The following is a 24485-nucleotide window of genomic DNA, read 5'->3' as shown; positions in this document are numbered from 1 at the left end:
TAAGCACAGTGACTTATTTTTGGAGTGATAGTTCTCACAACCAGCCTGAGATATATTTATTTTCATTCATATATGTTATAGGCTCTTGGAGAGAAAATGGAATATGGTATTATCACTTTAAGAGGAACATGCTGATGAGCAAATAGCCTTGATGTAATACATGTCACTGACAGCTATAGACTTGTTCAGTGTGTAGTACATATTGCGAAGGGAGAGAAGCTATGCTTCCTTGTAACAACTAACCGCGATAACAAATGTTTCTGCTGAGCAATTTTATGACATAATAAACTGAACTGTGGCCCTGATTCCCAGTCCTATTGTGAGAGTGGATTGTCTGAGAGTGAACTCAGAATCACAGCAAGATATCAATATGACATGATCACTGCACAACATTAAACAACTGCAAAAGGAAAGGACCAGAACACTAGCGCCTTCTTTATTATTTCATCCTGTGAATTTGATCATCTTTTACAGTTACTGAGTACATGTGAAAACAGCTTAAATCACTGAAATACAACCTACCTGTGTCACATATAGAAGGCCAAGCAGATAAAATAACGAACAAACGCCAGCTGTCAGAAGAAGGTGCTTTGATCGGAGCAATGTAGGGAACTGGTCCTGCAGGGCTGTCATAACTGTTTCTGATGGAAGAAAATGTCAGATAAAGTGATTAATTAATAACTTGCACAATGACAGGACAAAACATCCACTGGACACACCAAAGCCCTGGGAGTTTGGAGTAAAAGGTTTCTGCATCCATTTTTCTAGCTCTGAGATATGTATTTTTCCCCCAGTTGTGTTCCTGTTGCTCTGATGCAGAGGAAAACTGCACCATCGTTATCCTCAAATATCATGTGGGGTGTTTCAACATGTGTGAGTTTCAACATGAGTGAGTGAGTTTGCTGACCATCCTGCTCCCTATGAGGCAGGTAAATAAAAATCACCATCTCTTGAGCAGCAAGATCTGTCTCAATTAAATGCAAAGAGATAAATTCTATGCATGAGAGCAAAGAAAAGATATAGAACATTAACATCGAGATTGAAAATCACCACAATAGATTGGCAGAGGAACATAGGAATTAGGAGCGAGTGGACAATTCAGCCCTTCAAACCCACTCTACCATTTGTCACATTCATGGCTGTTCTTATTGTGGTCGCAATTCCTGCCTATTTCCCCTAGCCCTTTGTCCCATTTTTCATCGGAAAAATTCTATTTCTTTCTTGAATTTGTTGATTGATTCTGCCTCCTGTGCACTCTGGTGCAGTGAGATCCACAGATTCACAACCCTCTCAGAGAAATAGTTTCTCCTCATCTCAGTTTTGAACCTACTTCCTCTCAGGCTATATCTATGACTTCTTGTTCGAGACTGTCCCACAAGGAGGAATATCTGTTCCACATCGACATTGTCAATCCCCTTGAGCATTTTATGTATGTCAATCAGATCACCCCTCATTCTTCTGATCTCCAGCGAGTACAAGTCCAACATATTCAATTGTTCCTCATATGACAGCCCTTTCATCCCACAAATCAACCTAGAGAACCTCCTCAGAACTGCCTTTAATGCCACCACATCCTTCCTCAAGTAGAGAAACCAGAACTGGACACAATACTCCAAGTATGGTCTCAACATCATCTCATATTATTGTGACAACATTACTTTTATAAAGCAGTTCTTTTGCAATAAATGCCAAGATTCCATTTGCCTTTCTTATTATATGCAGCACCTACATACCCACTTTCTGTGATTCATACACAATGACACCCAGATCCCTCTACACTGAGGCACTTTGAATCTGCTTCTGATTTAATTAATAATTTGCTCTTTTATTATTCTTGCCAAAATAGGTAACCTCGCACCTATCTACGTTAAATTCCATCTGCCAGATTCTAGTTCATTCTCTAGCTGTGAATTTTGCTTTGTTACATTCTGTCCCTCCCGGCAGGTCATTGATATAGATTGTAAACAGTTGATGTCAGAGAACTGAACCCAGCAGTACTGCAATAATTACAGTTCACCATCCAGAGAAGGACCCATTTATTCCATTCCTCTACTTTCCGCCAGTCAGCCAATCCTCTATCTGAACCAATACTCTACCCCAAACACCCTCAGATCTAAGCCTCTGGGCCAGTCTTTATGCAGCAGCTTATCAGTGTCTTCTGGAAGTCTAGATATAACACATCCACTGTATCCCCATTATCCAACTTGCTAATTACATCCTCAAAGAATGCCAGCAAGTTTGTCAAGCACAACTTGTCCTGTATGAAACCATGCTGACACTGGGGAATTGAGCTTTGTAGTTCCAAGTGTTAGTTATCTCCCTTATTATTGACTCCAGCAACTTACTTACGACCGAGGTCCAACTAATTGATCTATAGTTTCCCACATTTTGTCTATCTCTTTTTCGAATACGGGCTTCACATTTAAAGTGGCACCTTTCCAGAATCCAGGGATTTTTACAATATAGTAACTAATATATCTCTGCTGCCACTTCCTTTAACACCTTAGGGTGCAGGCCACCAGATCCTGAGGACTTATTTGCCTTTAATCCCATCAGTTTACTTAATACCTTCTCCTTAGTTATAGTAACTTCACCAAGTTCCGCTATAGTAACTGCAGATTTTGGGAAGAAATTATAATCTTCCACTGCAAAAAGACACAAAATACTGGTTTAGTGCCTCTGCCATTTCTGAGTTTCCCATAATTACCTCACCATTTCCATCCTCTAACGGGCCACCATTTACTTTCACTACTCTCTTCCTTTTTATATACTTATAGAAGCTTTTGGTGTCAGAGCTTATGGTTTTTGCTAGTTTCCTTTTGTTGATCTCCTGATTCTCCAGAGTGTCTCTAACATTTGCAGTATGATATGCCCTAGTTTTTGTCTTTATGTTATCCTTGACCTCCTTGTTAAGCCATGGATTATTTTCTACCTTTCTATAATTTCTCTTCCTCTCAGGAATATACTTTAATTGACAGGTATTTAGTATCTCCCTGAGCATCTGCCACCATTTTTCAAATGTCCTGCCCCTTTAATATTTTTCCTCAGTTCCCCAGGGCCAACTGCTTTCTCAGGCCTGTATAATTACCTTTGGCCAACATTAAAACTCCTGTATATGACTCTGTCTTCACTCTTGCCATCTGAATTTGAAACTATAGAAGGTTGTGATCATGCCTTCCAAGATGATCCTTAACCAATCCTTCCTCATTACACAATACCAAATGTGAAGTAGCCAGTTGGCTCCATGACACGTTGCCATAAGAAAGAATCCCTCAGACATTCTATGAACCTTCCTTCAATACTATCCTTGCCAAGTTGATGAATCCAATCAATATCTATGTACAAATCACCCATAATTACTGTTGTGGCTGTCTCATAAGTTCTCATTACTGCCTCATTTATACTAAGCCCTACTTTGGAAGTACTGTTTGAGAGTCTGTAAGTTATTCCTATCAAGGGGTTTCTTCCCTTGCCTTTTATTTCCACTCAGATTGATTCAACATCTTGGTTCGTAGTGCCAATATCATTTCTTAATGCACCTTGATATCTCCCTTAACCAATAAAACAACTCCACCTCCTGTTCCTACTTGCCTATCCCTTTGGAATACTCATTACCCTTGGACATTTTACTCCCAGTACTGATCTTCCTGCAACCACATTTCAATAATCTTCACCAGGTGGTGTGACTGGTCTCTATTTGTGTTGTCAGCTCATCAACTTAACTCTGAATGCTGCATGCTTTTGCTAATAAGTTCTACTGGTTTGTCTTTCTCTTGTAATATTTGCTCATACACTCTCCATCCTTACTAATAACACTGAACCTCATCTCTCTCATTTACTCAACTCTCAACTCACATGTTGACCTTTTATGATGCCTTCCCTCACCATCGCTGTTAGTACAAATTGTATTGTGAAGTCATTTGTATGCGGATGCAACTTTTCCCCAATTTTTATTTTGATGCAGGTGCTAATCATTTAAGATTAAGAGCTGCATTCTTCTTTCAGACAATAAGGGAACAATTGCTACAAAGAAATGTTATGCGTTTGTCCACTAACATCACCAACAGCACTTTTTTGCCCAACACTGTCATAATTTCTTCAAAAGAAATCATTTGTTTAAGTGATGCATTGATATTTTTACCTAAACCTGCAAACTGTGTGTCAACTCCCAAAGTGAGCAGCATGAAGAAAAATGAAACACACCATAATGGTGCCCACAGCAACTGTGCAAGGGCCTCTAGGTAGGCAATGAAGACCAAACCGAAACCTGAACAGTGAATAGAATTGAAACAACATAATGAACGTTGCTATTAACTTGTTGTTGACATTCATTTCATTTAATTTATTACAGTTGCCAATATTAGACAACATATGCAAAACTATTCATGTCACCAAAGTTGTGCTGATATGTGTTTACAATATAAAACATTCATTATTATATAGTTGTAATATTAATCACTCTCAATTCAGAAATTATAATATTTAGAAGCAGTGAACACTGAGTTCAGAGTGACATTAAAAATCTAAGAAAAAAAGGAATCTCTCTGATATATTGGTGAAACTGGCATTTTAAAGCAGGGAATAATGTTGGAGTGTAGGGAATGGGAGATAAATAATTGAACAGATAATTTAGAGTGTTTCTTAAATGGTTGGGGATTGTAAAGTGTAGTTGTACAAAGAGACCTCAGTCTCCTTGTTGCTAAGTCACTGAGGGTTAACGTGTGTGCAGCAAGCTATTAGGAAGCCTCATGGAATGTCATCCTTTATTGCAAGAGGATTTGAGTACAGGGATAGTGAAGTCTTGTTTCAGTTGTATAGCAGCTTGGTTAGGCGACACCTGGAAATTGTGCACAGTTTGGTTGCTTTTTCTCAGGAAAGATGTCATTGCCATAGAGGGAGTGCAACAAATGTTCAGCAGACTTGCTCCTGGAATGGTAGAAATGTCCTATGAAGAAAGATTGGGAAAACTGGGCCTGTATTCTCTAGAGTTTCGTAGAATGAGAGGCAATTGCATTAAAATTTACAACATAGTTAAAGAGAACAACAGAGCAGCTGCACGTAAGATATTTCCTCTGTCTGCAGAATCTAAAACCAGCAGCCACAATTTAAAACCAAGGGGGATGCCACAGAGGGCCAAGCTGACGAGAAATTAGTTTATTCAGAGGGTTGTGAAACATTGGAATTGTCCAGCACGGAGGACTGTGGAGGTCAAGATTTGAGTAGATTTAAGGTTGAGATTGATATATTTCTGATTTTCAGTGGTGTACAAGGTCAGGGAATGGAATGAGTAAAAAACATTGAAATGTTTGATCCTTCATTATTACATGGAGTAGTGAGGCAGACTAGACAGACTGAGTGGCCTACCCCTGTTCCTATCTTCCTGCCTCAGTTCAGGCTGTCAAACCACTCAGTGCTCAGACTATTGGAGTAATCAGACTGGTGTGTGAACTGTGTTTTATTGTAACTTTACCTGGCCATTAATTACTTATCACAGCATCATCAACCGATACAAGTGGCTTAGCACAAAACATTTCCATGTCTCTTGCTCTTCATATTAAATGTTTCTTAAAATGCACTCCTGTCAAATTGAATATTTGAGCACATAATATGATCAGCAACTAATCGTCAATAAATAAAAACTGTCTCTGATTCACCTAAAAGCATAATATTATGGAATTCATTCAAAATTTTCTTCTTAAATATAAAATGTGGCTCATATGAAATGTAATTCTAAGGTAAATAACAAATCTTACAGTGGATTATAATGTTAATTGAGTGCTTTGAGATTTACTATTCTGTGATTATTTCAAAAGCTCACTTTTAAGAGCTCAGGTTCAACCCCAGGCATTCCATTGCATTATTCAGATCCAACCCCAGGCATTCCATTGCATTCTTCAGCTCCAATCCCTCTCCAGTATAAACCAAACATCACGGCAATGTGTCTTCAGAGCCTGGTTATCAATTTGGATCTGAGGATTAATTACTGTGTCTGGACACTGGAATCACTGGGATGTTGGGTTGATTCACTTATAGAGAACAATTAAAGCTTTCTGACCCTTGATCAATTTAACAGTTCTAGTTTATCTGACTCTGCAATCTCTGAAACAGGTTTGTCTTGTATGTGAGCCATGTGTCCCAGGATGGAGAAGACGATAAATCCAGCAAACACACTCGTAGCACAATTAACAACACAGACAATGATGGTATCTCTGTAGCAGTTATTGTGGAACTTGTTGTAGGATGACAATGCTACTAAAGTGCCCCAACCCACTGAGATAGAAAAGAAAATTTGAGTCGCAGCATCTTTCCAGACCTGGTAAATACAAAATAGAATAGATGTCTGAAGGGAAATGAAACACAAATATGTACAACAGATAAACGACATTAATTGTGAAGATAATGAGAACTCGTGTGGTTAATCCATGGCGAACTGAACAAAGTGGCTCTGGATTAACAATAACTCTTCTTAAACAGCAGTCATCACTACTGGCGATTATGTACAGTCAAATTCCCTCTGGGCTGTCTGACACAGGTCTTTCTGGTATAATGCACGATTCATTAACACAAATTACCTGTACCGTGATTGATGATTGGGAACGCTGTTTCTAAAGTGCAAAAATTTTAAAAGTATTTTGGCTAGAACGTGATTACATCGGCAACATTGTAAGTGCTCTTTGTGTTGCGTGATTCTTGCACAGCGCAGGGTCACACGGAACGTGACTATCGAAGACGTGACTGTATACTCTTTCATCAGCCATGGTTTTCAGTGACTGACTCACTTGCAGTATCGTACTGACCACAGTTAATTCCATTCTTTTCGTGAAAGTAACAACAAAGAACACCTTTTACCATAAATAATGATCACTTTCATATTGTAATAATATCACAGTAGTTTAATATCAACAGGAACCAGTAAAATTACACTGTAATTTCTAGGATTATGTAAACAATGGTTAAATGAATTAAATGGAAATCAAAATCCACCTGTCAGAAAAATTAAGCAATAAATAGTGTTCACCATTGTCTATTCACAAACACTGCTGTATCTTTGGACTGAATACAAAATTCCAGCCATCATTATCCAGTATGCATTAGGACGCTGTCAGCTTCACAAATGTGGTATTGCCTAGTCGGCCTATTTGCATTCACTGGGCTCCGTGACGTTTCTGTCCTTATGCTGTCGACTGAATCACCTCGGAGATTTGTTTCAAGAAACATGACATTGAAATAGCCTTTTAATGACGTCCCAAGCATTTACTTACTGCCAGTCACAATTTCTGGCACTTAAACTACCAACTGGAAGAATGGAATCACAGCATGGAAGTCACCCACTCAAACTTACACTTCCTTTTTCTGTCTCAGTCCTTGCATTGTTATATTCCAAGTACGATAATCTGACTGGTTCAGGATATAATCAGTTACTTTCCAATGTTCACTCCCATGTAGATTTCAGATGTAGACAATGTTCTTTCATTTCCATCCCCCACTTCCAGATACTTGCAGCACCAAATATCATTGGCATAGAATGGATAAGGACAAGGCTCATCAAGAGTGGCTCTTTCTATTGCCCTGATACAGCAAAATGTGGGTTAGTATTTGCTTTGTAGGTCAATGAGGTATTTCACCTGAAACTCCTGAATCATTTCCAAGATTTCAGAAAGGAGGAGGCATGAAGGAAGAATTCTATTGCATCCCAATCCCTGTCATAATTCCTCATCAATTTTGATCCTCTCGTCTATCATAGCTGATGCCCTGACCCTCTTTCCTGTTAATGGCAGGATGATATAGATCTTAAACTGACTCTTTGAATTTATCACAAGCTTTGTTAAAAATTTCCAAGAATTGAATTAAGGACTCAAAAGCAATACATTGATTTTAAATTCTCAGAGAATCTCGAACAGGGAGCACAGTTACAAAATAAAGTGTCTCCAAATGAGGTAGAGATGAAGAGGAATTTTTAATCTTTCAAATACTCTTCCTCAGAAAGCAGTAGAGGTCAGTTCATTGAATATTTTCAAGGCAGATTTTGACAAATTGTTGATGTACAAGACAGTCAAAGGTTCTGGAGAGGTCAAGTACCAGGGTGATTAGGCAGAATCTTATTGCATTGTGGGGCCACATGGCCTCTTATTGCTTTGAGATTTTATTTTCTTCTGTTGTACCAGTAATACAGGAAAATCTAACAAGCTTCACTCCATGCTCAGATGGTTTATTTCACTGCGACGTTCCCTTACGTGGTTCTGACGATACTCCTGATCCGAGGGGTTACCCTGGAGGGAGCTTCTAAAGGAATTGAATTCTACATCGGAAGCCAGTCAGACTTCTCCAGACTGGCTGATGCTGAGGTAAATACAAAGAAGTTCACTAAACTTTCTCCAATACAAATATACCCCCTAACTAAGGGGACCAAAACAGTAGCTGCTGTACCTTTGTAGCAAGATTTGTCTACTTTTATACATCATTCCCCTTGGAATAAAGACAATATTATCCAACCAAATGGCAAATTAAACGGATTCTCATCAATGCATCGAAGGGAAGATGACAAACTGAAGAGGAATAGTAACATGGAGGATATACGCAGGGATCGCTTTTTCATCTAGTTTACAGGGTTTGCATGTTGAGACTTTGTTTTGTGAAACCTTGTTATAATGTGCTTATTTAAACACTGCTAAACCTATAGACATGAGGATCTAAAATCTGAATTTAGGCAACAAAATATGTAGATTTTTATTACAACAAAATGGTTTCTCGATTTAAAAGTATACTATAAAATGGCCTGTGAATCATACTGCTGAACATACTGCTGATTTGCAGAATTATCTTGCAGTTCAAAGATAAGAGGACAATAGAATTTTCATAAGATAAATACTGACATATTAATTGACCATTTGAACTAACCTTGAACTAATACATGGCATGACAATTTACGTAAATTAGATATCTTTCTTAAAGAAAATACCATTGAATTAGCCTGTCTTCAATCATATCACCATATTACAATTGATTGGACTTTTTTTTGTAATTAAGAACCCTTTCCCAGGAAATATCATTAGATTAACTCGCTGTAAATCATGTCACCTTATTATATGTGATTGGTCTTTCTTGTAATTAAGGCTGTACTATTTCTTTAAAAACATATAAATAATGTGTAATTTTCAAATATAATTGCACAACTTTTCCCCAGAACACAGAAGCTTCAATCTCTGTGTTGCTGGATAGAATTGCGTCAAGGTACCTTAATTGAATAAACTAATGACCCTTGCTTTTTGAATAGACCGCATTTGTCGATTCCTTTGACTGATCTCGAACCAAGAGGCCCCTCTTAAGGGGACACAGATCTTCAGACATAATAACAGAAATTACACAATGGAAAGAATCAATTAAAGGTAATTCTTACCCAAGAAACTCAGCTCCTCACTGGGTAGGTACAAAAACGACACAGCAAGTTGTTCCTGACGTCAAGTTGGACCTTATGAAATTTCTCACCTGATTCTGTATTAAATCTCACCTTAGCACAGGCTGCTCATGTCACTAACAGATTCCACCCACAGTAACTGCTACACAGCTGTTACAACATATTCCCTCAACATTAATAACTACTAAAGGCACATTATACTGGAATGTCACATGTTGTGATATCTTCTAACAGCCTTAAAATTACATTTGCTCTTTGGTTTGGAACCTATCCAACAATACAACGGGGATGAAGGTCATAGCTTTGTTAGTTAACCTCTACTGTCCTCCAACCTATCACAGAATATTCCTTTTATTCACCAACCCATATTCCCCATGTCCATTGTCTTGAGAAACCTCTTAAACTGCTATTTATTTCTTTTGGACAGATGAAAGTCCATGGAAGTGAAAGATTAGCTCGGTTTGTCTTGACAGGTGCTTCACAAGCTGTTGAGCATTACCAGCATTTTATTGTTTTCACCCAATGATTGTTCCTCAGGTCTCAGCCCCATCCTCATGTCCAGACAAATCTCATTTCACTCAAATAAAACCCTGATCCTATCGTGTTCAATCCTTCCCCATCACCGCCACCCCCCCAACCCCCGACCCTTCCTCAGCCTTCCACGGCAATTGGAAATTCACCCAGAATTCCAGTGTCAGTGAGTGAACCCTTAGAATGAGGGACACATTGGGGGATTTGCTGTTCTTTGCCTCAGCAGAAAGATCTTCAAGTCTCTCTCAGGCCTGAACTGTTGATGAACAATGAATCTCCCATTTCCCATAGAGACACTGTTAACATCACCTGGGAGACAAACCAGACACTTCACAAATTATTTATCGTTTCTATGTTTACTGTTACTTTGTCACGTGTTTTAACTCTATTTTAACCTTTCCTGAAGATTTGATTCCTTTTGATAATGCTGCCCCAACTAGCAGCCAGGCAAGAAGCAGGCCGAGGGCTAAATACCAGATTACCTTCCCAGTCTCATCCATTGAACTGGAATGGCGTAAAACTGCGTTACTAAAGAAAATAAGAACAAAAACATGTAGTAAGTAAGGACACTCTTCATTACACACAGATGTTTTTAGACATAGTACATCAATGTATTTAACAAACAGAGTTGTGTAATATCTTAATTAATTTTTGATTTATAGAAGCTTTGATTCTTGCACTCAGAAATAAATTTGAAGTTTGATATTCTGTATGACATTTTTTTCCTGTGTGTATTGATATTTTTCAATGTAAAGCTTTATTCAAACAAGTTGATGAGATTCCCTGCAGAGCTGATTTGATGTGAAAGAGTTTCTGACAATGCTTCACTGACTGCTTCACAATGCACCGTTAAACCTACCCGGTTTAGTCACTTTGTCTTCCAATGAATTCAGCTCCTTCATCTTCCTAAACATGGTATCTGCCTCCAGACAGTTAATCTAAAATCCAGTCCCAGGACTATGTGTTAAAATAATAACTTATCACAATTAAAAGCAGAGAAATGAACATCAGTCACACATGATTCTAACCATTTTGTGTTTAAGAATTCTGGTCATGAATATCACGTTTCCAGAGGAAGTTGGGGGCAGAGTGTCACAGCTGTGAAACCATGTGCAGTGTTTTCAGAGCAGATTGTTAATTATTGATTGTACTGAAGCTTTCTTAGTGAGGTGGAGGATTTTCATAAAGAAGATTTCCTTCTCTAGCTTTGGTTACACACAAAAAGAATGCAGTTATATTTAGTTTGTGATGCGTTTAATTTTAAAAGCCTTTCAGCTGATTGGTGACTGAAGCAGGATGCTGTGAAATAAGATAAGAGCACATGACATTTGGGGCACAGTACTGGCATGGATAGAGGATTGGCTGTCTGGCAGAAGATAGAGTGTGGTGATAAATGGGCTTTTTGGGGTATTGCAGCCGGTGACTAGTGGAGTTCTGCAGGGGTCAGTGTTGGGACGTTCACATTATACATTAACAATCTGGGTGAAGGAGCTAAGGGCATTGTTGCTAAGTTTACAGATGAGACGAAGATAAGTGAAGGAACAGATAGTGGTGAGGAAGTGAGGAGGTTATAGAAGGCCATACAGAGGTTAGGAGAGTGGGCAAAGAAGTGGCAGATGGAATACAATGTGGAAAAGTGTGAGGATATGCACTTTAGTAGGAAGAATAGAGGCATAGACTATTTTCTAAATGGGGAAAGGCTTCAGAAATCTGAATCACACATGGTCTTGAGAGTCTTGGTTCAGGATTACCTGAAGGTTAACATGCTAGTTTCATTGGCAGTTATGAAGGCAAATGCAACATTAGCAATCACTTCAAGACAGCTAGAATTCAAGAACAGGGATATACTGCAGAGTCTGTGTAAGGCTTTGGTCAGGCCTCATTTGGAATATTGTGAGCAGTTTCATGCCCTGTATCTAAGGAAGGATGTGCTGGCATTGGAAGAGATCCAGAGGAGATTTACAAGAATGATCCTGGGGATGAAGGGCTTATCACATGATGAGCAGTTGAGGACTCTGTGCCTTTCCTTGAGGGTGTATCTCAGTGAAATGTTAAGAATACTGACAGGCCTGGATAGAGTAGATGTGGAGAAGTTGTTTCCATGCATAGGAGAGGCCAGGATCCCAGGGCACAGTCTCAGAGTGAAGGGACAACCCTTTTGAACTGAGGTGAGGAGAAAGTTCTTCAGCCAGAGAGTGATGAATCTATGGAACTCATTGCACAGAGGGCTGTGGAGGCCAAGTTATTGGGTGAATTTAAGGCAGAGATAAAATAGTTCTTAATTGGTAAGGTAATCAAGCCTGACAGGGAGAAGGCAGAATAATGAATTTGAGAAACATATCAGTGATGATCAAATCGTGGAGCAGACCTGATGGGACAATTGGCTTAATTCTGTTCCTATATCTTATGGTCTTATGATCTTACAGACATCCATATTTATTCTGAGCCCAGATGAACCACTTTGTTGAATGCACTCTTTTCAATTCACTTTCAGAAACTAGCAATGTAAAAATGAAATTTCAAATAACGTAAATCTCAAGGATAAGATGAAATGATTGTTTTCAAAAATTTCATTGTAATTTTAGCTCAAATATAACTTCTTCATATCTGAATTATTTTTGGCAAGATGTAACATTCCAAATTCTGAAATAGAAGATGTAGAAATCGATCGCTACTTGAGTGAGTCCTAGCCTACAGAGACAAGGAATTCCATCACTGAATTCTGAGGGTGTATAATGGGAAATCTATATCTTCTGGCTGTTGATAGATGTCCCTAATAGTATGATATTAGACAGACAATGAATCTATTCTTTATAAATTAAAAACTAAAAAGATGACTTGGTCACAGATTTTGAAATACTAAATGGAACAAATAAGATCAAGACTCATCGAGTCAGAGAGATGTACAGCACATGAACAGACCTTTCAGTCCAACTTGTCCATGCTGAAAAACATATCCGAAATTAATCTAGTCCCATTTGCCAACATTTGGCCCATATCCATCTCAACCCTTCACATTCATATACACAATCAGGTAACTTTTAAATGTTTTAATTGTACCAGCTTCCATCACATTCGTCTGAGGCAGAGAAAAACTGATTCCTATTCTTCTGGAATATTGCATAATGGAAATGTCGTAAAATTTAGAGATTTTTTTTGGAATAAAGTTATGAAGCTCTTCAATGCAAAAAAACAGGACTGTGGGTGATCCATGACAGCCTGGGACTGTGGGTGATCCCTGACTGTATTGTACAGACTGGGACTGTGGGTGATCCCTGACCGTATTGTACAGACTGGGACTGTGGGTGATCCCTGACTATATTGTACAGACTGGGACTGTGGGTGATCCCTGACTATATTGTACAAACTGGGACAGTGGGTGATCCCTGACTGTGTTGTACAAACTGGGACAGTGGGTGATCCCTGACTATATTGTACAGACTGGGACTGTGGGTGATCCCTGACCGTATTGTACAGACTGGGACTGTGGGTGATCCCTAACTATATTGTACAAACTGGGACAGTGGGTGATCCCTGACTGTGTTGTACAAACTGGGACAGTGGGTGATCCCTGACTGTATTGTACAAACTGGGACAGTGGGTGATCCCTGACTATATTGTACAGACTGGGACTGTGGGTGATCCCTGACTGTATTGTACAAACTGGGACAGTGGGTGATCCCTGACTATATTGTACAGACTGGGACTGTGGGTGATCCCTGACTGTATTGTACAAACTGGGACAGTGGGTGATCCCTGACTATATTGTACAGACTGGGACTGTGGGTGATCCCTGACTGTATTGTACAAACTGGGACAGTGGGTGATCCCTGACTATATTGTACAGACTGGGACTGTGGGTGATCCCTGACCGTATTGTACAGACTGGGACTGTGGGTGATCCCTGACTGTATTGTACAAACTGGGACAGTGGGTGATCCCTGACTATATTGTACAGACTGGGACTGTGGGTGATCCCTGACTGTATTGTACAAACTGGGACAGTGGGTGATCCCTGACTATATTGTACAGACTGGGACTGTGGGTGATCCCTGACTGTATTGTACAGACTGGGACTGTGGGTGATCCCTGACTGTATTGTACAGACTGGAGTGTGGGTGTATCCCAAATTGTATTGCACAGACTGGTACTGTGAGTGATCCCTGACAATATTGTACAGGACTGGGACTGTTGGTGATCCCTGAGTATATTGTGCAGACTGGGACTGTGGGTGACGCCTGAATGTATTGTACAGACTCGGACTGTGGGTGATCCCTGACCGTATTGGACAGACTGGGACTGTGGGTGACGCCTGAATGTATTGTACAGACTGGGACTGTGGGTGATCCCTGACCGTATTGGACAGACTGGGACTGTGCGTGATTCCTGACAGTATTGTACAGACTGGGACTGTGGGTGATCCCTGACTGTATTGTACAGTCTGGGACTGTGAGTGATCCCTGATAGTATTATACAGACTGGGACTGTGGGTGATCCTTGACCGTATTGGACAGACTGGGACTGTGCGTGATCCCTGACTGTATTGTACAGGCTGGGACTGTGGGTAATCACTGACAGTATTATACAGACTGGAACTGTGGGTGACCCCTGACCGTATTGTACAGACTGGGACTGTGGGTGACCTCTGACAGTATTGTACAGACTGGCACTGTGGGTGGTCCCTGACCGTATTGTACAGACTGGGACTGTTGGTGATCCCTGACCGTATTGTACAGACTGGGACTGTGGGTGATCCTTGACCGTATTGGACAGACTGGGACTGTGCGTGATCCCTGACTGTATTGTACAGGCTGGGACTGTGGGTGACCCCTGACTGTATTGTACAGACTGGGACTGTGGGTGACCTCTGACCGTATTGTACAGACTGGCACTGTGGGTGGTCCCTGACCGTATTGTACAGACTGGGACTGTGGGTGATCCCTGACCGTATTGTACAGACTGGGACTGTGGGTGATCCTTGACCGTATTGGACAGACTGGGACTGTGCGTGATCCCTGACTGTATTGTACAGGCTGGGACTGTGGGTGACCCCTGACTGTATTGTACAGACTGGGATTGTGGGTGACCTCTGACCCTATTGTACAGACTGGGACTGTGGGTGATCCTTGAATGCATTGTACAGACTGGGACTGTGGGTGATCCCTGAATGTATTGTACAGACTGGGACTGTGTATGATCCCTGAGTATATTGTGCAGACTGGGACTGTGGGTGACGCATGAATGTATTGTACAGACTGGGACTGTGGGTGATCCCTGACCGTATTGGACAGACTGGGACTGTGGGTGACGCCTGAATGTATTGTACAGACTGGGACTGTGCGTGATTCCTGACAGTATTGTACAGACTGGGACTGTGGGTGATCCCTGACTGTATTGTACAGTCTGGGACTGTGAGTGATCCCTGACAGTATTGTACAGACTGGGACTGTGGGTGATCCTTGACCGTATTGGACAGACTGGGACTGTGCGTGATCCCTGACTGTATTGTACAGGCTGGGACTGTGGGTAATCACTGACAGTATTATACAGACTGGAACTGTGGGTGACCCCTGACCGTATTGTACAGACTGGGACTGTGGGTGACCTCTGACAGTATTGTACAGACTGGCACTGTGGGTGGTCCCTGACCGTATTGTACAGACTGGGACTGTGTGTGATTCCTGACAGTATTGTACAGACTGGGACTGTGGGTGATCCCTGACTGTATTGTACAGTCTGGGACTGTGAGTGATCCCTGACAGTATTGTACAGACTGGGACTGTGGGTGATCCTTGACCGTATTGGACAGACTGGGACTGTGGGTGATCCCTGACTGTATTGTACAGGCTGGGACTGTGGGTAATCACTGACAGTATTATACAGACTGGAACTGTGGGTGACCCCTGACCGTATTGTACAGACTGGGACTGTGGGTGACCTCTGACAGTATTGTACAGACTGGCACTGTGGGTGGTTCCTGACCGTATTGTACAGACTGGGACTGTGTGTGATCCCTGACCGTATTGTACAGGCTGGGACTGTGCGTGATCCCTGACTGTATTGTACAGGCTGGGACTGTGGGTAATCCCTGACACTATTGTACAGACTGGGACTGTGGGTGATCCTGACTGTATTGTACAGACTGGGACTGTGGGTGATCCCTGACCGTATTGTACAGGCTGGGACTGTGGGTGACCTCTGACAGTATTGTACAGACTGGTACTGTGGGTGATCCCTGACCATATTGTACAGTCTGGGACTGTGTGTGATCCCTGACAGTATTGTACAGACTGGGACTGTGGGTGATCCCTGACCGTATTGTACAGTCTGGGACTGTGGGTGATCCCTGACAGTATTGTACAGACTGGGACTGTGGGTGATCCTTGACCGTATTGGACAGACTGGGACTGTGCGTGATCCCTGACTGTATTGTACAGGCTGGACTGTGGGTGATCCCTGACTGTATTGTACAGACTGTGACTGTGGGTGATCCCTGACCATATTGTACAGTCTGGGACTGTGTGTGATCCCTGACAGTATTGTACAGACTGGGACTGTGGGTGATCCCTGACCGTATTGTACAGTCTGGGACTGTGGGTGATCCCTGACAGTATTGTACAGACTGGGACAGTGGGTGATCCTTGACCGTATTGGACAGACTGGGACTGTGCGTGATCCCTGACTGTATTGTACAGGCTGGACTGTGGGTGATCCCTGACTGTATTGTACAGACTGGGATTGTGGGTGACCTCTGACCCTATTGTACAGACTGGGACTGTGGGTGATCCCTGAATTTATTGTACAGACTGGGACTGTGGGTGATCCCTGAATGTATTGTACAGACTGGGACTGTGGGTGATCCCTGAATGTATTGTACAGACTGGGACTGTGTGTGATCCCTGACTGTATTGTACAGACTGGGACTGTGTGTGATCCCTGACCGTATTGTACAGGCTGGGACTGTGTGTGATCCCTTACTGTATTGCACAAACTGGGACTGTGCGTGATCCCTGACTGTATTGTACAGGCTAAGACTGTGGGTAATCCCTGACTGTATTGTACAGACTGGCATTGAGGGTGATCCTTCACTGTATTGTACAGACTGGGACTGTGGATGATCCCTGACCTCATTGTACAGACTGGGACTGTGGGTAATCCCTGACAGTATTGGACAGACTGGGACTGTGGGTGATCCCTGACTGTATTGTACAGACTGGGACTGTGGTTGATCCCTGACTGTATTGTACAGTCTGGGACTGTGGTTGATCCCTGACTGTATTGTACAGACTGGCATTGAGGGTGATCCTTCACTGTATTGTACAGACTGGGACTGTGGATGATCCCTGACCTCATTGTACAGACTGGGACTGTGGGTCATCCCTGACAGTATTGTGCAGACTGGGACAGTGGTTGATCCCTGACTGTATTGTACAGACTGGGACTGTGGGTGTATCCTTGACTGTATTGTACAGACTGGGACTGTCGGTGATCCCTGACAGTATTGTGCAGACTGGGACTGTGGGTGATCCCTGATCTCATTGTACAGACTGGGACTATGGGTGATCCCTGACTGTGTTGTAAAGGCTGGGATTGTGGGTGATTTATTACCGTATTTTGCAGACTGTAGTTGATGTCCAGGGTCACCCACAGACCCAGTCCGAACAGTATGGTCAGGGGATCACCCACAATCCCAGTTTATTTAAAAGTAGATTTTCTTTCAAAGCTGAAGTATTTTGTCCTCTGTTTCAGAAATTTCAACTCTGACTCACGTGAAGATTTCACATTAAGTCTTGTCAATTCACACAGAGGTAACCTTTGATAGTGACATGAGACATCCTGAGTTAAATAGTGTTATTGTGGAAGATGAGATGAAATTGAAAGTGACGAGATATTTAAATAAATGCAACAAAAACTCTGTGTGTCTTAGAGTCAGACTGTGTAAGAAATATTTGTGAGATGATAGATATTTGAAAAATTCAGAAAAAGAGAATAAGTTAAGAAAATGATACCTGCACAAAACACAGTGATAAACAGAGAAGGGAGTCAGTGTGAGGCACAATACAGGGATAGAGAGAGAAACAAACAATTGAACGCAGTCAGAAAGAACACAACACAGACTTATTGACAAGGTGAAAGTAAAAGTGAGACATGTGAAAGACTGTTAAATTCTAATGTTTCACTATTTATTTCTGACTGACTGTCCTGCTATTCCAGTGACTCAGTGCCATGATTCCTGCTGCTTTCTATCCTAGTCTTTCTGCTGTATGGTCACAATGAGGATGGTCACTGAAACTATTGTCCATCTCTCTCCCTCACTCAGACTGACAGAATGAACAATGAACAGTCGGTGTGTACACTTTCCCCAGTAGAAGCTAACACTGTATCTTTGGGGGTCCTGCTGCATGTTTCATCTGCTCCCCACCAACTGAAGCAGTCTGTCCATGGCAGGGGCGATTGGAAGGAAGCAAACAGGTAGTACAGACTGTAGCCAACGATGCAGTTGTATGAAATGTTGGACATTGTAATCAGAAGCATCGTAGAAATCCCCACACCTGAAAACAGAAGAAAGAACAGAGGAGTCTGGTTTGTGAATTATTGATTTAAAATAATGTATTTGACATGCATTTGGCTGGTCATTCAACCAAATTGGATTTTCTTTCAGTGAGCACAGGATAGAACAGGGAGACTGCCCTGGCTGACCACACCTTTAGGGAAATATCTGTTTTGTTTAATCGATTATGTTGGCTGCTTCAACATTTAGTGTCCAACAGTAAAGATTTCAAAGGCTCTTTGTATTAAACAGGAAATGTTAGTTATGTTATAGTTCTATGTCTAGATTAAAAGAATGATATTCCTTGTCTTCACCTTTTTATGCCCTCTCACTAATTCTTTAGGATACCATTATCATTGTGAGTGGTGATAATCACACATGTCCAGTCTTAGGCCATAAGGTCATAAGACATAGGAGCAGAATTAGGCCATTCATCCCACTGAGTCTGCTCTGCCATTCAGTCATGGCTGATATGTTTTTGAACCTCATTCTCTTGAGTTCTCCCCATAACTCTTGAACCCCTTACCACCAAGAACCTATCTATTTCTGTCTTGAGTATACTCAATGACTTGGCCTGCACAACCTGCTGCATCAATGAGTTCCACAGAGTCACTACCCTCTGGCTGTGGACATTCCTCTTTATCTTAGTTCTGATGAGTTGTCCCTTCAACTTGAGGCTGTTCCCTCATGTCCCAGTCTCTCCTACTAGTGGAAACACCTTCTCCAGGTCTACTCTATTCAGACCATTCATTATTCTGTAAATGTCATTATTCTGTAAATCCTTCTAGGCTCCATTGAGTCCTTAACTGTTCCTTATTTGACTAGCCCTTCATCCTGGGATCATTCTTGTAAACCTCCTCTGGACCTCTCCAAGGCCAGAACATCCTTTCTGAGACATGGGGTCCAAACATTTTCATATATTTCAAATGCTGTCTGACCAGAGCCTTATACAACTTCAGTAGCACACCTCTGCTCTAATATCCTAGCCCTCTTGAAATGAATGTTAATGCTGTATTTGCCTTCCTAGCTGCCAACTGAACCTGCATGTTAACCTTAAGGGAATCCTAAACTCCTACCCTTTATGTTTTGGTTTTCCAAAGCCTTTCCCTAGTTTGAAAATAGTCTTTGTTTCTATTCTTCTTACCAAATTGCATAACTCTCACAATTTCCCATCCTGTATTCCATCTGCCACTTCTTTGCCCATTCTCCTCACCACTGTAAGTACTTCTGCAGCCTCCCCACTTCCTCAGCCCTTCCTGTCCCTCTACCAATCTTTGCGACAACTGCAAACATAGCAAAGATGCCCCCAGTCCCTTTGTCCAGATTGTTAATGCATAATGTTGTGGTCCCAACAGTCCTTGTGGAACTGGTGGATTTATCCCTAATCTCTGCCCTCTGCCAGTCAGCCAATCCTCTATCCATGTCTGTATGGGTTACTCTTTGGAGGGTCAGTGTAGACTTGTTGGGCCGAAGGGCCTGTTTCCACACTAATCTAACCATGTCAGGACCTTGCCCCTAACACCACCGGCTCTTATCCCATTTAGCAGCTTCATACATGGCTCCTGATTTAAGGCCTTCTGGAAATTCAAATAGATCACATCCATTGGTTCTCCTTCGTCTACCCTGCTCATTACCACCTTAAAGAATTCTAACAAATTTGTCAGACATGACCTACCCTCGATGAAGCTGTGCTAACTCAGCCCTACTTTACCACGCACTTCCAAACCCTCCACAATCTCATCCTTAATAATGGACTGTAAAATCTTACAAATGATCAAGGTCAGACTTACCAGCTTATAGTTTCCTCCCTTCTGCCTCCATACCTTCTGAAACAGGGATGTTACATTAACCATTTTCCAGTTGTCTGGCGACTTCCTTGACTCCAGTGATTCCTAAATGTTCACCAACAATGCCTGTACAATCTCCTCAGCTATCACCTTCAGAGCTCTGGGGTGTAGTCCATCTGATCCAGCTGAATTACTCACCTACAGACCTTGCAGCTTCCCCAGCACCTTCCCCACAGGAATGGCCCCTACACTCACCTCTGCCTCCTGACTCTTGACATCCTGGCACACTATTGGTGTCTTCCACCAGTGAAGACCGATGCAAAATCCCTATTCACTTCCTTCACCATTTCTTTGCTCCCCATTACTACTTCCCCAGCCTCATTTTCTAATGGTCCAATGTCCACTCTTGCCTCTTTCTGAGCTTTTATGCATCTAAAGCAACTCTTGCAATCTTCTTTTATATTACAACCTGCCTACTGTCATATTTCATCTTCTTCCCCCTTATTGCTTTTGTAGATATCCTCTGCTAGTTTTTAACTGCCTCCAAATTTTCAGACTTCCCACTAATTTTCACCACATTGTATGCTTTTCCTTTTGATTTTAGGCTATTCCTGACTTCCCTTGTCTGCCGTGGTTGCCTCATCCTCCCTTTACTATGTTTCTTCTTCCTTGTGATGAATTTCTGTTTTGCCCCTCAAACTACCCCCAGAAACTCCTGCTATTGCTGCTCTACCGTCCTCCCTGCTACAGTCCCCTTCCAATCAACTCAGGCCAGCTCCTCCCTCATGGCTTTATGGTTACATTGACTCAGTTGTAAAGATCTTACACCAGATTCCTGCTTCTCCATCTCAAACTGAAGGGTGAATTTTATCATATTATGGCCACTGCCCCCGATGGATCCTTCACCTTAAGCTCTTTAATCGAGTTTAACTCATTACACAGCACCAAATCCAGAATTGCCTGTCCCCTGGAGGGCTCTATCACAAGTTGCTCGAACAAATCACCTCGTAGACATTCTGCAAATCCCTTTTTTATTGGATCCCCTCCCAACCTGATTTTCCTCATCCAGTGGTATATTGAAGACTCCTATGATTATTGTAATTGTGCATTGTTTTTTACATGCCTTTTCTATCTCCTGATTTATTTTCTGACCCATCTCCTGACTGCTGCTGTGAGGCCTGGACATAACTCTCGTCAGGGTTATTTTTGCTCTGCAAACCCTCAATTTTCCAAGAGGGCGACAGTGTAGCAGGGCTGCATGCAGACTCTTATCTAGAGCTCATCCACTTCCATCTACTTTTTAAAAATCTTTTAATTTCTGCTCTCTCTTGATTTTTTTTCTTTTCATTTCTCGTTTCTTTGGTGGGTTGGTCGAAGGCAACAAGAGCAGGCTTTACACGGAGTGGTGGCAGCCTTCCGGTAATTGGAGGTGGCAGTGATGGTAGCAAGGACATTCTCCTGCTCCTCTAGCAATCAGAGACGGAGGTGATGGACTCTTCAAGGTGCCAGTGCTGGCATATTGGAGGACAGTGGCAGAAGCGGGAATCTTGGCATGGCAGCAGACTGGCCTGTCAGGGGAATGAGGCACTCCGGCTAGCAGTAGGCCCAGAGCAGGGACACCTGGTGTCACCAAGGCAGCAGCGGAGCAGGAGACTCCTGGCTGGAATCACGGGAGGCCCAGAGTGGGAACTCCTGGTTGCGGGGCCCAACACTCTACCCAGTATTGGAGGCAGCAGTGAGATGGGCCCAGCAGTGATGAGATGGCGTCTGAAGAATGATGACTCCTATAACAGTGGGTCCAGTGCAGACAGCTGCAAGGCGGGGGAGATGGGCGAGTGACACAGGTGTGGCATCTCTCTCCAGTCTCCCTTTTGCAAAGGCATATTCCAGCAGGAAATGTGAGACAGTCACAAACTCCCCCTCCTGAAGCCACTTTGTAGGCAGCATACGATGGTGCAGAGAATCCAGGCATACGTGAAGAATCTGACAGGTACTGCCCTTCTCACCATGAGCCAAGCGATGTCATGGCACTTGTTGGAAAATTCTGGTGATGAGGCATTCTGCAAAATGACTTTGACAGTCTGCTGACTAACCTGTCCTTTTCCCACAGGGTCTTGAGGAAACTACATACTGACCTCTTCCTAATAGACCTGTGATGAAAAGTGTTTTGAAATTCTTCACAAAGGACAGGCGATATGGAACAGTCTAATTCCTTGGAGCAGTCTGCAGCAACAAGACCAGTCCCATCCTTCACAACACCAGGGACAAGTAGAACCTCAGTACATAGTCAGACTTAGTGGTTGTGTACTGAGGAACTACACACAGCTTGATGCAGCCACACACAAAGAAGAATAGGTCATACACAAGAGAAACCAACACTTGTCACAGATGTGGTCACATTGAACCTCAGTAGGGTCCATCAATTCCAGTTTCATGCAGTTGCAAGATATTGCCTAGCCCTGCATCTCGATTTTATTTAAAAAGTTCTTAATTTGATTTTTTTCAAAAAATTCCAACTGATCTTTTAATTTGTAACCTTAAATATTTCCCTTATTTACCTTCAACCTGAAAGTAGCCAATAATAGTCAAGTTAGTAGCTATTATCAACCAATGGACTTATGCCTTACCAGTGATGTCACTCTGCTGTGTTAGGCCCCCAGTCCTGGGTTTCAATTCATCATTTTTATAAAAAACCTTACAAACTATGAGCCAAAAAGCCAATAGACAGCATGTACCATATCTAATAATGTGTATGGCAGATCAGAGTGCAACATTACTTCACAAGTTTGGCTTTAACCTTTGTCAGATAAGGGAGGTTTATTATTATTTATTAAATCATCACTATTACTTTTCCGAATTTGCTGTGACTGTATTGATAAAATAAACATTCACCTTGTAACATAGGCACAGCCCTCCACACTGCAACAGGCCCAAGGCTGGCAAACTGACCAGAGGAACCTCCAAGAAAAACAATGATATCCCAACAAGGATCAGCATGACAGAGTAAGAAATAAGGAATGCACCTGGAAAATAGCGGAAAGGATTTCAATTTTCAAGCTGAAACTCCATGCTTACACTGTGTGGGTTGTATTAAAATTTATCCTGAAATCTCTACGAATGCCCAAATTCCCATTTTGTGAATTTCACTCTCTAACACAATCAGATATCTTTTCAGGTCACTTTACGCAGTTCTGTTGTGACACTTCTTATACATTTATCCTTGGTTTCCATCAATCCAATGGTGTGGGTTGTGAAGAGTCCTGATTTGAGCAGGTTTGATGATAATGTACAAGCCTGAACACAGGACCTGACTGAGGAGCCTGCTATTCTGAGGATTTCACACACTGTGCAGTAAATATATCTGATGTGGATGGCTCATGCATTCTAAACAATATCACTTGAAAATATATTCCAAATCAATAAATGAACCATTTACTTTGGTTTATAAATAGCATATATTTGGTGCATCACATAGCTAATTTTAAACTATTACCTTGACATATCTCTCTCTTCGTAAGAAAATAGTATACAAACTTGTCAGCTATGGGATTGAATTTACCATTTCACATTGGAATTGTTTAACCCTGTATTATTTACTGCATTATTTTTAGTGCAATAAACATTTGTTATTTACTGAACTACAATTTTCAGGATAAGTCAACAAATCAATCCATTTACTTCTGCCTTTCTTACTCTCCGATATTTTTAATTTGTCTACCGTACCTCCTCCGTTTTTGTAAGCTAGGTAAGGAAATCTCCAAACATTCCCAAAACCCACTGCATTACCAATCATTGAGAGCAGGTAATCAGTCTTCGAAGACCAGTTACCCCGTTCCACATTCTCATCACCCACAGCACCATGTTCATTGACGGTATCCTGGGAGAAAGAATTGAAATGGCAAGCTCAGACATTAATCTTTCTCAGACTAAATCTCAAGTGAAATGTATAGTTACCACTCCCCACAACTATCGGAAAATGGTGCAGTTCTCTATTTAGCAGCAATGTCTGTCAGGTTAGAAACAGCCAGAGGTCCACAGAGAGTCTACAATTCACAACGACCAAAATCTACAAATCAACAGTATCTCTCATTGTCTTACATGGGTTTTTACTGTTTTGTTTTGTTGAAATACTCACCGTGTCCTGTGGAGGGTTTGGCCGATTGTCATTCAGTATGAACAGAAATAAATGCCTTCGCTCCAT

At 41.8% G+C, this 24485-nt stretch overlaps 1 protein-coding gene across 1 annotated transcript in view; it reads right to left on the bottom strand.

Annotated features, from left to right (window-relative positions):
• The window catches only part of LOC140495620 (sodium- and chloride-dependent neutral and basic amino acid transporter B(0+)-like), a 75021-nt gene extending 50536 nt beyond the window's left edge, over window positions 1-24485 (bottom strand). The window contains 11 exon segments of the mRNA XM_072594620.1: window positions 519-641; window positions 4142-4271; window positions 6089-6313; window positions 10342-10474; window positions 11795-11824; window positions 14125-14165; window positions 18326-18498; window positions 23177-23242; window positions 23245-23307; window positions 24008-24161; window positions 24420-24485. Of these exon segments, the coding sequence (XP_072450721.1) occupies window positions 519-641; window positions 4142-4271; window positions 6089-6313; window positions 10342-10474; window positions 11795-11824; window positions 14125-14165; window positions 18326-18498; window positions 23177-23242; window positions 23245-23307; window positions 24008-24161; window positions 24420-24485 (1204 nt within the window).

The sequence above is a fragment of the Chiloscyllium punctatum genome, chromosome 25, assembly GCF_047496795.1.
Source record: "Chiloscyllium punctatum isolate Juve2018m chromosome 25, sChiPun1.3, whole genome shotgun sequence".
Lineage (NCBI taxonomy): Eukaryota > Metazoa > Chordata > Chondrichthyes > Orectolobiformes > Hemiscylliidae > Chiloscyllium > Chiloscyllium punctatum.
This window is presented reverse-complemented; position numbering and strand designations above follow the sequence as displayed.